At 50.2% G+C, this 12,772-nt stretch overlaps 1 protein-coding gene across 1 annotated transcript; it reads right to left on the minus strand.

The window, feature by feature from the left end:
- Window positions 1–401: 401 nt before the first annotated feature.
- On the minus strand, window positions 402–11,007 carry IRF4 (interferon regulatory factor 4). Its single transcript, XM_032183165.1, has 8 exons — window positions 10,804–11,007; window positions 10,340–10,526; window positions 9,540–9,628; window positions 8,831–8,972; window positions 6,925–7,032; window positions 5,371–5,724; window positions 2,349–2,461; window positions 402–545 (listed from the first exon to the last, which is right to left on the minus strand). Exons 1-8 carry the CDS (start codon window positions 11,005–11,007, stop codon window positions 402–404), a joined length of 1,341 nt encoding a protein of 446 aa, XP_032039056.1.
- Window positions 11,008–12,772: the final 1,765 nt, after the last annotated feature.

Genomic DNA, 12,772 nt, shown 5'->3' on the forward strand with positions numbered 1-12,772 from the left:
CTGGGAACACCGCAAATTTATGTACCTTCCCTGAGATCAGTAATCCAAAATAAATAGCCCTGCAAATGTAACAGTGTAAACTCTGGATTTAAGTCTTCATTAAGCGTCAGTCCTCAAAACCCAAGGAGAACATTAAGCAAACGTAAACATAGCAATCATTTCGTCAGTTTTGAGTTATTCCCAGCAACAGTGGAATCTATGTGAGATGTAGCATCCAAACGTTGAAGACCCGTCATTTGTATCATACAATATAGTTGTCCCAGTTCACTTTCCTATCATTGAACCCTTGATTCCCCTGAACACATCCAGCTGTGATTTGGATCTCCAAATTGCTATCCAGATCTGCTCCTCCACTCTGCACAATCTTTACAGTGCCTTTAAAAACACTCATTCTGAGGATCTTATTCTTGAATAGAGGAATGGCGAATAGATCTGTGATAATCCTCTGGACTAGTCACAAGTTCTGGCAAATCATAGCCTCTCAGAAGATGTCCACTGTTTTGTTGAGCAAAGTAATACAGCTGCCTGGCAAACATTGGTTCAACCTTAAGAACAGACAAAATGTTAATCAGACACGTGACAAAATTTCATCTTCCTCGTGTTAATTATCTAAAGCGCTTTTAAATTAAAAAACAGGGCAGGACAAAATGGTTCTGCTTACCTGAATGGGAAGACTTCCCTGTTCCCACTAACATCTCTTTTAAGACAGTGTTTGCCTGCTCTGATGACAAGAGCTCTGCTAATCACACACACCCCTTACCTGCACACACACCTTATGGTGCACGTTACCAGTGACACAAATGGGGTACTTGGACTTGCACCCATGAGCGATGCCTAGAGACCAGACATGTCTGTGGCTACTCATCTTTGTTCTCAAGAACTCTGAGGACTTAGATTGAAATGCTGGAGCTCTCAGGTGTGCTTAGGTATGTCACAAAATCACTGCCTTTTGAATTAGACTTCAATCTAACTGCGAGGTGACTCTTATTTTTTTTCCCCTCAAGCTCTGTTGAGGAATCTATTCAGCCAGTGATCACCGCCAGGAGGGATTTGTATGATTTAACACTGCCTTCACGTCTGCCTGCTCAGAAACCACTATTCCCTCCAGGCCTTAGGGCACCAGTTGCAATATTTAACTTGCACACTAAGCACTAAAACCTGAACTTTACTCTCCAGGACTGGATGGCTTGGAAGACTTTTCAACACAGCCCTCTTCTCCCAGTCAGCCAGCTCCTCCACATTAGGACACGGGCACCAATCGTGTGGAAAAATACACTTGCTGCGGGTCAGCCCAGCAGACAGGGACAGATTGGGCAGGGAGCTCTGCACTGAAGCATCTCCACAAGGTGGGACAGCCTGAGAAGCTGAGCAGGGTGAGGAACAACCAGTAACGGGAAAGCAAAGCTCCTGAAAGGGCAGAAGATTCCCAGGGAAGTTGGTGGGGCAGGAGATGGAGGAGGGGCTGGGAAGGGGGATCTAGAAAGGGAAGCTGGAAAGCTAAAATGGCAAAGAGTTTGAGGAGAAACAGGGATGGAGCACTACCCTCACCAGCTCAGGACAGGTTTGTGAGCTTCCCACCTTCTGCTCCAAACAGCTACTAAGCAGCAGTGTGGCAGTACAGAAGCTGCACAGCTAAGAGTCCAGGTTTATGACACAAGCCTGACTAGGGACCCTTGCTACCCAGGGGCTTTTGAAAGATTAAAACAGACACCAGTTTTCTTCCCAAAGATGCACTAAGCTAAGCCCTACCTCTAGCGTGTGCATCATTCTCTCTCTTGTGGTTTTACGGGCCAATACAGCCCATTTAGAAAGTACCTGGTCTCAGTCTCTATCATCACCCTCTCTCAGACATCCTGAAACACGAGCTTTGAGTGTGTGCGAACTGTGGTCAGTCAGCTCAGGAGCTCGCCAGCTACCCCCATGCTGGAGCTGCACAAGCAGTCCCTGCACCATGCTTGGTGCTGAGGTCTCTGAGATGCAGGCTGGGCCTCTGGAGCACCCCTAGGTGCAGCAGCTGTGAAAGCACTGTGTCCTGCAGTGGCTTGGCAGCACCATGGGACCTGCAATAAGAGCCCTGCCCAGCTCTTCCGGGGTGCCCTTTAGGCCCCGAAGGGCTTTGTGAAAGAGATCATGATCACCTTTAATTCTTTACAGAGGGGGAAATTGGGTGCTCTGAGCCCTCTGGCCACCAGGCAGTCCTTGGCAGATCTGAGGACTCAACCCCAGTCTTGATGGTCCTGCATTGTCAAGAACTTATCATCTCCCTCAGAAGGCAGAAAAGCCTGTCTGGCAGATTCATATCCTCCAAGGAACACGTTTCGTTCAGCAAAGGCACAAGTGCTACTTACATGGGCTGTAATTAGTTTCCGCTGCCTCTGTGGATCCGGAAATTCCTCCCCAAAGCACAGAGCAACCTGGTATCTGGGCAGTGGACGTCCATGATGAGCAAAGGCTTGAAGCTCTGGGAAGAGAGAAAGGGCTGTTAAGAAGGCTTTGTGGATGGCTGAGTGGGAGAGAGTGAAGTAACTCCAGGGGAGGATGAGAGAGGTCAGGAGAAAGACAAGAGGTAAGGAGAAGAAACTGAGTTTGAAGCCTTTCCTGCAGATCAGGAGAAACTTGTTGTAACACTGCAATCTTCCTGCTTGCCTTGCCTCATAACTCATTTCGTATGCACAAACCGGGATGTCTTCCAACAAATAATTTTATTTGGCCTTGGCAGCAAAACCTCCTGGAGCAGATGCCAGAGGTAGCCCGGACCCACTCAAGAGGACGTCCAACAGCAGCACTGAAACCAATGGCTTGGCAGAGCCAAAGTGCTGCCAGGCACAAATTCAACCTCACCTAGACACCGTCATGGAGCCACTGGCACCACTGTTCTGTGTGGTGGACAGGGAGGTACAGGATCTTATTTAAGCCATGCACCAAGCCAGCAAAGGAGATTGTGTCTTCTGCCTGCCTGTACTCTCTTCACTAATCCACACCTTGTATAAAGGCAAAAGGTCAAATCCTAGCATTACACCAACAGACAAAGTGTCACCACCAACAGAGAGCTGGGGAGGCTTTTATAAGAGAGATCAAAATCACTGTGTTGTGCTTTAGAAACTATTTCCTTCCACAAAACAGAAAACTGCATCTAATACAAAATCCTCCTTAAAATCTGCTTTATGTGAATTATTTCTATGTAGCTGATTGATAGAGAGTTCATTTTAATTTATAGCCCAGTTTGTGCTTTCTGCAGAAAAGTTGCAAAGGCAATTAATATTGAAACCAATGTCTTATAAAGAAGTACTCCCTGCTCTATAGGGAAAGGAGTCTTTGAACCTGGCATGACAAGTGCAGCATTTCCTTTGCTACACACCTGCCATTTCTACTCTGACTGCAAGCTGTTCAGAGCAAGGTATGAATTCAGCAGCTGCCCCAACAGTGCCCCAGCCCTAGCTTGGGAATACTGCTCTTACTTGGAGAGAAAAATAATGGGCAGTTCACTTAAAACACAGCAAAACCCCTGAAAGTGCTGTGAGCCTTCTGGTGATATGTGAGGAGAGAGGAGAGATTTTCCATGGGACCCTGCTTTCCACAGGACAGGGCAGGATGATCCACCCATGGCCCATCCAACTCAGTGCTGCTAATGGAGAACTCCTCCCATCTTTCTCTTCCCCCCATTTTACTCATGATGGAGGTTGGCCTTGCATTTCTCCAAAGCCCTCCACCTGCTTCGTCTGCCTTTCCATGCCCAGGTGCCTCCCCGTGCTGCAGTCCCACCACGTTTCCCAGACCACTCCTCAGTCCTGCTGCTCCAGCTCCGGCTTCTTGGCCTTCTGGCGAGCCAGCCCTCCTTCAGCTGCCATCACCATGCTCCCAAATCTTCCTTCTGCATCCTCCCACCCTCCCCCTGGCCCTGGTCTACTGCATTTATCATGCAGTGCTCTTCAGAGACCTTTCTCTGCTGCCCTGTACTACCTCTCCTGGTAGTAGCCTCCTGTGTCTCTTCCCAAGGAAGGACCAGTTTCCCAACGAGGGAAATCCTAAGCCTGTAGTCTGGGACCCCAGTAATTTCAACCAACTTGCAGATAGGATATGCCCATGAGAAGTCACTTACAAACCTAGCTGAGCATCAACGCATGCAAAACCTCACTTTGCACACACCACAGACTATGGCTACAACCACGTGCTTGGGTTTGCACAGGCACTGGTGCATAAGTAATTTAGGAGGGGGAAAAATACCTATTTTTTTAACTTATCTTTGGGGTTAGGCTTCTAAAAAGAGATGTACTGTCAACTGTCTGGACGAACCCAGAGTACATCTGAAAAACCATCTGAGAAAAGGGAAAGGGATTTCCAAAACCATCATCACAGGCAGAATTATGTGTCTTTAAATTAGCATGTGATTGAAGTGCAAGCCAGCACCCTGACCTCAAATTCCCCTTTCTAACTGTCAATTTTCATATCCATATGAGATCTCTCTCTTTATACGCATTTCCTGCTTGGCCATTTTGCTAGGATGGTGCCTCAACCCTGGAATATAAAGTGTGCAGAAGCTGGTGCTTTGGGCTTGTTGTTTGTTTCTTTGTTTTATTATTATTATATTTATTTTTTTTTGGAAGGCATTTTTCCTCTAAGAGCCTCCTGCCAGTGCAGATGCCCTGTTCCAGTGGGCAGCCATGCAGTTCACCTGCAGCCAGGCCACACATCTCCAACAAGGGGCCACCTGCACTCCTGCTGCCCAAGTTGCCCTTTGATGTCCAGGCAACGCCAGGCTCCCACCAGTTTCTCCAGGTGGGGAAACTGCCCAGGAGTTCTCAAAGTGGGACAGAGGCTTTAGGGCTGCAAGGAGAAAGGACAGACCCGACCCGTGTTGTTGCTCCCCCTGTACTGCTGCTCACAAGTGCCCTGAGAAAAGTGAGACCTTATAGAGCAATGGAGAGAGTGCAAGTGGGACAGGATGCAGACAGAAAAGGCAGCTTTCTGCTGAAATCCATGCCAGTGTTTAAATACCCTACACCAGATTTCAGGGTCAGGTTGAGAGCAGCGTGACTGCAGATCTCAGGGCTACCTACAACTTAAGAGGAGCAGCTCCAAGGCCAGGACCTGCTTTCCTCTGCCACCCAGCATTTGGAAAGACTGTTTTGTCAGGTTCCTCCTCACGCTTCATGAACAGATGTGGGGTTTGGGGGTCAGTCCTGCCTGTTTGTGCAGTGGCACTCCATGTGCATGGAGAGCAGAATTGTTCACAACTGCTCCTTGGCTATGATAGCTTAAGTAGCAGTGTGGGGTAATTCCTAACATAAAAAGAGCACTCCCATACAGCTGACAGGGAGAGTGAGTGGGTGACCTCTCCAGAAAGGATACCAAAGCCACGGAGGGAATTACCTGCTAAAAACTGCTGAGTATCAAAGAGCTTGCATGTTTGATCCCGCTCCAGCTTGTTGGGTCGGTCACTGCAGAGCGCCAGAGGCCCGTCCCAGTAGATCCTGCTTTGGCAAAGTCTCTTAGCATAGAGGCCATCAGGTGCCATCCACAGTATTACTCCCCGCTCCAAGTGGCTCAGTAGCTTTTCTATGTTCTTCCTCTGGCCGTTATCCTCTGGATAAGGGAAGATGACTTGCTCCAGGCTGCTGACCTCATAACTTTGGCCCTGGGATATCCTACAGCCTTCAGGACTAGAAGTTGTCACCTCCTTTACCAGTATTTCACGGTAATATAAGCAGATGTGGAGTCGACAATCTACAAGAAGAAAAATAAAGAGTCACCATGATATATTTGTACAGATGTTTTATGCTTCAGAGTTGTGTTAAGGCCAAGAGATGTATTTGCATGAGACTTCTGTACTTCTGTAACTACAGACAGTCACCACCACCCAAAAGACATGCTCACATTAGCAAAAATCATATAAAGAATACAAATACTAAAGTATCTGGGGTACGTTAACATTAATGCCCTCTCATTTTATTAAGTAGGGCTACTGGTGTGGGAATTCAGGAGGAATTAATGCCCAGAAAACCTCTTGTTCCTATTTAACAGGAAAAGTTTGCATGAGAAAAGTTGTTGTTTGTCACATTTTCCAGGCTCACATCACAATTAAACCCACTGGCTCAGTACACTTCCTCAGATTTAATCAGGAAGTAGCTGCGTTTCTCCCCAGATTTTGCATAAAAGAGGCTCCTGCACAGGGGACCTGCAAACTTGCACTTAGCTGCCTGAAGAGAAGCAGCTGCTGGCTTCGGCTCCAGCAGGGCTGTACTTGAAATCCCAAACCTCACTTTCAGATGGCCATTCGGTCAGCTTGGCTGCCTGCTAAGTGCTCACACAGCACTGAATGTATGTGTGTATATATATACACCTATGTATACATACGTGCATATATATATGTATATATACACACACAAGACCCTGATTCAGACAAATCAAGAAACATGTCAGGCATCATGTCATAGGTTTATCCACTATTTTTGTGAAAAATACATTCCTGCATCTTTTCGTAGAGTTATTTAGAAAGTCCCCTGGCATCTGGATGTCTGCAAACCTGACTGAGACAGCTCCTCCCTTCTTCTTTCCCAAAGGAAAAGAAGAATTTATTTCCACGAATAGTAAGACGGAGCCAAGCCTTGCGGCACCAGCAGGAGCATAGCAAGGTGCCCAGAAAATGCCAGTCTTTGTGGGGCTCCTCCCTGATAAAAACCGAGCTCATCATTCCTGACCCTTTCAACATTTCCAAACTCCCCTGGGAAAGCCTACAAGTGTTTCAACATCCTGGCAGACAGAGGCTTAAGCCCATACACCAAATTACCAAATTCATTCACTGAAAAGGGTGCTTTATTGTTTTTTTACTATTATTATTTATTTATTTCATCAGTGCCAAGGCAAGTCAGGAGTGGGACCCCCTTGTCAGGCTCCCCATAGACCCCAGGGGGTTGCAGACCTTACCTGACAGGGCGAGGGCTTCACCAGACCTTATGCTTGGCTCAATCGGGATGCCAGGAGTCTGGGACTCGGGAGGGGCGCAAGCATAAAAGGTTCCTGTCACCTGACAACCTGTTTCACAAACAAAAGTCAGTGTCAGCTACCTAAACCCTAAGAGAAAAGCTTGGGCAGAGATCACAGCTTTGCAAAAGTGAGTGTTTTTCTGGGCCCCACCAGGAACTCTCTCTCTTCCCCCTCCTTCTTAACACAGTTTTATTTCCCATTTTTTGAATATGCCAACTCTACAAATCTCTTGAGATGTTATCTGGACTATAATTCTATTTGGGTCCCTGAGAAATACTCCTTCAGCATAGCAGTACTACCCTTTTTACTTTTTCCTTACCTAACAAGAATCTGTTATTCTGTTATAGAAATAACTTGTAGTATTAACTACACCACAGTGCTCTTAAAAGCTGCCGGCATAAAACAATCCATTCAGTCTAAGGAGTTTTATCAGAGACAGGTATAACAACAAAGCTGGAATTAGCACTGCTGTAAAAGTTGGGAAAGAAAATTGTGCAGGAGGAGATTATTGGGTTCTTATTACCAGGACTACTCGTAGTCCAAGAGATGCCTTTCAGTACATAGATTATCACATGGGCAATTGATGTTTTCCTCAGTTTCTTAATGTCAGTAAGAGTCTCTGGAGGATGATGCAAGTGCCTTGCAGACAAGCACGCACAATCCTTCCCCATGGTGGAACCCACCACGATCAGGAGCTGGAGCGATGCAGGTACAAAACCCCCACACCTCCTGACAAGCTTTGGAGCCCAGTGACAAACCCAGCACCAGCCACTAACCACTGCCTCCAAAAACAGCAAAGTGGCCACGTGTGTGCTTAACAGCTGCAGGGGATTTACTTCAGGGCACTGTTTATTCTGCTTGATGGGTCTATTATTATTAGCAAATAGCTCAACTAAAAGCAAATGTTTTGGCTTAATAATTCTAACACCAGCAGCAAAAGTTGCAGTGCACTGAGCAGTTACTATTTAGCAGACGTAGAGAATAAGAAGTTTATTTCTCTGCACGAAAGCCTCCAGAGATCTGTCCCCTGACAGTTCAGTATCTGTTCTCAGAAGTCCCTCCTCAATTCCCATCCCTGTCTGCCCTTCTGAGCCATCTCCTTCTCCTCATCAAGCAAATGCCCATATACCCAGGTGAGCTGTCCTGCAAGTACCAATGACACACGGCTCCCTTTCTTTCTCCTGTGTTTTATCCCCTGCAGACTTCAGCGTTGCCAATTTTGACTATTCAGGATTCTTTCTAAGGATGCAGAGCTTGGAAAGCTACGATTATGCTGGGCTCTAATCCTGTAAGATCTTCGGGGAAGGGAACGTCCCTTTATTCTGTTTCTGCTGTGCCAGCCCCAGGAGATACTCAATCCATGACAAGTTGTCCCATCGTCACAGTACTAAAAAGAAGCCATAATTTCAGCTTCCCTCTTGGGAGAACAATACCATTCCACTCCACAGGGCTAGAGGGAAAAACCTCACTAATGTGTGCCTCAAAAGGCCCGAAATCAGGAAGCGAAGCTGAAGAACACAAGCTCCCATCTGGGGAGCTTGGGGGGCTGGTTCCCTTCTTACTGCCCAGGGCTTTCAAGACAGCTCGGGACTTTTGGGGGCTGCCTTTTGAGCATCGGCTCAGAGCACTGTGCAGCCCACACACGGCTCCTACACTGGCAGCAAATGTAAAGTAGAGGGCAAAGGTGGGCGAGGGTACCCCCCGAAGGAAGCCCCGCGCTCCTGGATGGGCACTTTTGTTAACGCCACTGAAAGCCGTGAATGGGAAACGCAAACCCTGCAGTTCTTCTGGGTGGCCGTGCGTCCTCCCTTCCAGCCATCAGCACCGAGTGGGATGGATGTCTTACCATTTTCACAGCCGGGTGCCTGCCAGTGGTGACCGCGAGCTGTGAAGGGGACGCTGGCGCACTGGTAGGGAATATCGGGGTGCGGCTGCTCCGGGGCGAATTCTCTCCAGTTGCGCTCATGGGGCACCATGTAGTTCGGTACCTATTCAATTTAACGAGATATTCTTTTACCCGGCAGCTGTCAGAAGCGATGCTGTGCGTTGCATCAGCTTTCACAGCTCGGCTCCCTGGCATTATTTGCCCTGCCAAAGCTCGCGGAGGTCTGAGCATTGCACAGGCTACATGAATGGCACTTCGCCACCGCCACCAATGAGGCTTTCAAATGAACTTCTCACCACTGGTGTAAATAACAAGCCGGGTGGAATAACAAAAGGCAGTCAAAGCATTGCTGGTAAATGTCTGCTTGGAACAGCAATGCTTCATCGGGTGCTTACATTCTGGCTCCAAGAGGATGGCAGTACACTAATATCTATCGCCGAACCGAGAAAAGCTATTACTCAGGGATAAACAACACCAAAGGAAATCGACTGCCCTGTGGCCTCATATGACATTAGGAAAGTTGCTTCTCAATTTCTCAGTTTTCATAATAAAGTTTTCTTTTTCTCAGAGAGAACTCAAGAGAGCCAGGCCAGCAAAGAAAGACAGACTGCAGAGCACAAAAACGATGCTGCCCGATCTCCCAGCACCAAACGCACAACGGATGCCGTACCTGGGATGGTAGTGAAGTGTAAGGAGACGTTATTGGGAAGGGATGGTTCATCATTAATGGCTGCTCCTCCATGCTGATCTGTTTTGCACCTATGTTCAGCAGAGGGAATGAAAATAAAGGATATCAACCACATCTGAAGGAAATCTGAGAGCAGCGCGCTGAGGACAAGTCCATGCAACCTGCCTTTGATCAAACAGAGGACCAAAACGCGCTTCAGCACCCGCTGGGGGAAGGATTCCCAGCCCTCCCTCACAGGTGGCTCCAGCCACCAGCCTGTCCCACAGGGCTCCCCAGAGCCAAACCCCAAAAGCGCTGCCCATAACCCCAAAACCACGATGCCCTCACCACAACACCCTCCAGCACCCTGCCAAACCTCTGCCTCCTCCGAACCCTGCCTGGCACCAGGGGCATCTGCCTGGAGCTGCAGGCTGAGCATCCCTGGCCCCCAGCAGCGACCGAATGCCTGCCTCAAAACACTTCTGCTCCCCCCTGTATTTAAAGCCTACATCCAGCAGGATGGGTTCGGGTTGTTGATTTATTTTTTTTTCCACGTGCAGGGAGCCCGTCTGCACCTTCTGCAAGGGCTCCCCTGCCGTGCTCTGACTCGGGTGCCAGCAGCCCCCCTGCAGACAGAGCCCCCTGCGTGAGTTGTCAGAGTAAGATGTACCTGAGCCCTGTGCTTTGGCTCCTACACCTAAAAAGACTGCGTGGCCATTCCAGACAAGCACACCTCAGTCCTCATGTGCTTACAGTAAGACAGATCTTTGCACTCTGTTCACAGAGAATTTAAGATGTTTTACCTTTTTTAGCTCCTTCTGGCACTATTCTGTACACTTTATAGGGATCTGAGATGTCCAGCTGGCTCCTCTCCACCAGCTCTTCAAAGTCATTGCTCTTGTTCAAAGCACACCTTAATCTTGTCTTCCAGGTAGGGGGATCTGGTTTATCAATGCCCTCTCTGAACTTTCCTTTAAAAAGAGCCCAAGCCTGGAAACATTTCAGGTAATCAAAAGAGCAAGGAGAAAAAAAAAAAAAAAAAAGAAAGAAAAAGAATCAACTACAAGTTACAAAGTTCACAACGCTTACAACAGCATATATGTCTGTGCTTATACGTGCAAGAATTTACTCCCTACAGGTTCAGGCTGAGAAAAAAAAGCAGCGTGGCAAGTTAAAACAGTGCCCGGCACGGACGTGGAGGCAATCGACGTGCTGCCGCCCCACTTAGCTCTGACACGGGGAAGGGGGAGAGGGCAGGCAGCCCTACCTTGAAGAGAGCAGCATCCTCCTCGCGGTTGTAGTCCTGCTTGCCGGCGTGCTTCCAGGGGATGCGGAAGATGCTCTTCTCGTCGTTCTCCCACACCAGCCCCGGGTACTTGCCGCTATCTATCTGGTCGATCAGCCACTGGCGGAGTTTCCCGTTGCCGCAGCTCACCGAGTTCATCCCGCACTCGCCCGGCTCCAAGTTCATGCCACTCACGTCGGTCGGGTGGGGGGGGGGGGTTTCGGGGTGCGTCACGGAGCCCACCGCACTGCACACCCAAGCACCAGCTCTCGGGGGGCTGCGGAGGAGGGCGAGAGGGACGGGACGGGGTGAGGGAAACACAGGGGTCAGATGCAGCGTGCCAAGAGGGCCCGGGAAGCACAAGCAAAAGGGACAGAGCCCCTCGCACCCCTCCCCAGGCACTGCTCAGGCTGCAGGTTTTGGCAGGCTCTCCCCCAGCCCGGTGCTGTTTTGAATGAGCATACACGGGTGGTTGAAACCCTCAGTGCAAGTGACTTCAGGCACAAACCCCTGTCCGGCTCTGAGTTACATCTCATTTATTTATTTATTTATTTATTTTTTAACCAAAATAAATAAATAAATAAAATCATAAAAGTGCGTTTGCACATGGCAGAGGACGTATGCAAGGGCAGACACACGCACACAAACTGGAGGGCTCCGCGTGCGCTTATGCTTTGCGCCGCGCTTCACCGTAACACCAAAGTAGCTCCCCGTAAGCAGGGCACATCTGAACGCGTGATGTCCCACGGACACCTCCCCTCCAACTGCCCCCAACACGCACGCATTACAGCCTTCGGATCCACACTTTCCAAGTCCCAAAAAGTGGGAAGATCCCAAGGGGTGGCCAGCTTCCCGCTGTCCCACCACGGGCAGCCCCGGAGGTGCCCGCACTCGCCCCGCAGCGCAGCCGTGGGCTCCTCAGGTGAGGAGACCACGGGTGGCAGGGGACCGGGCACTAACTTTGTCCCCTCGACCTACAAAAGCGGTCGTGTCCCCAAAAGCTTGCCTTGGGTCGCTGCCTTACAGTTACAGCCAGCATGTGCAGGCAGCCCCGCATCCCTCACAGCCCTCCTCAGGTGGCAGCATCCCGCGGGCACCCAGCGCGGTCCCGGAGGCTGCGGCTCCCCAAACCGTGCCCGCAGGATCAATTGCAAAGCCCCCCAAAAGTGCTTCTCGCCCCAAAAGCGCTCGTCCCCCGGCACGGAGCCCACCCTTTTACCCCGAGCAGCAAGAAGCGCGGCGCACGCCTTCACCTCGGGAGCACAAAACGGGACGGGTATTAATTTTCTTTAAATTATAAAGAAAAGGGGAAAAAGATGGGGAAAAAAAATACATTTTTTTTAGAAGAAAATCGCGGTGCCACCAGCACCTGGCGAGCGGGGGACTCACGGCGCGGTGCCCGCAGCGCCCACCCGTCGGGGCGCACCGGCAGCCCCGGGGCCGGGGACCGGGGGTCCGGGGGTGGCAGTGGGGGACCGGGGGTGGCAGTAGGGGACCGAGGGGGACCCGGGGGGCCGGGGTGGCCGCCGCTTACCTCTGTGGCGGCGCTGGGAGCGGGCTGGGGCCGGCGGCTGCCTCGGACGGGGCGCAGCGCGACTGGGCCGGCTGCCCCGGGAAGTTTCTTTATATGATGGAGGGCCCCGGGCCGGGCTGGGGGGGAGGCGGGCCCCGGCCCGGAGGTGGAGCCGGCAGAGGGGAGCGGGGACTTTGCGAGCTGGAAAACATCTGAGGCAGTGACACATGCCCATTGCTGGTAAACACCAGCCGCGGGGAGGGCGGGGAGGGGGGGAAGGGGGCCGCGGCTCGGCGCCCTCGGGGCGTCCGCGCGTGTTTTTTTTTTTTTTTTTTCTTTCAATCTGTGCAGACAGACACACGCGCGGCTAGAAATAGCACGGGGAAACTCCTACCTGTGAGAGCCGGCTGGGTTTTACTGTAAGAGAGCCGGCTCGCT

Source organism: Aythya fuligula, chromosome 2, assembly GCF_009819795.1.
Source record: "Aythya fuligula isolate bAytFul2 chromosome 2, bAytFul2.pri, whole genome shotgun sequence".
Classification (NCBI taxonomy): domain Eukaryota; kingdom Metazoa; phylum Chordata; class Aves; order Anseriformes; family Anatidae; genus Aythya; species Aythya fuligula.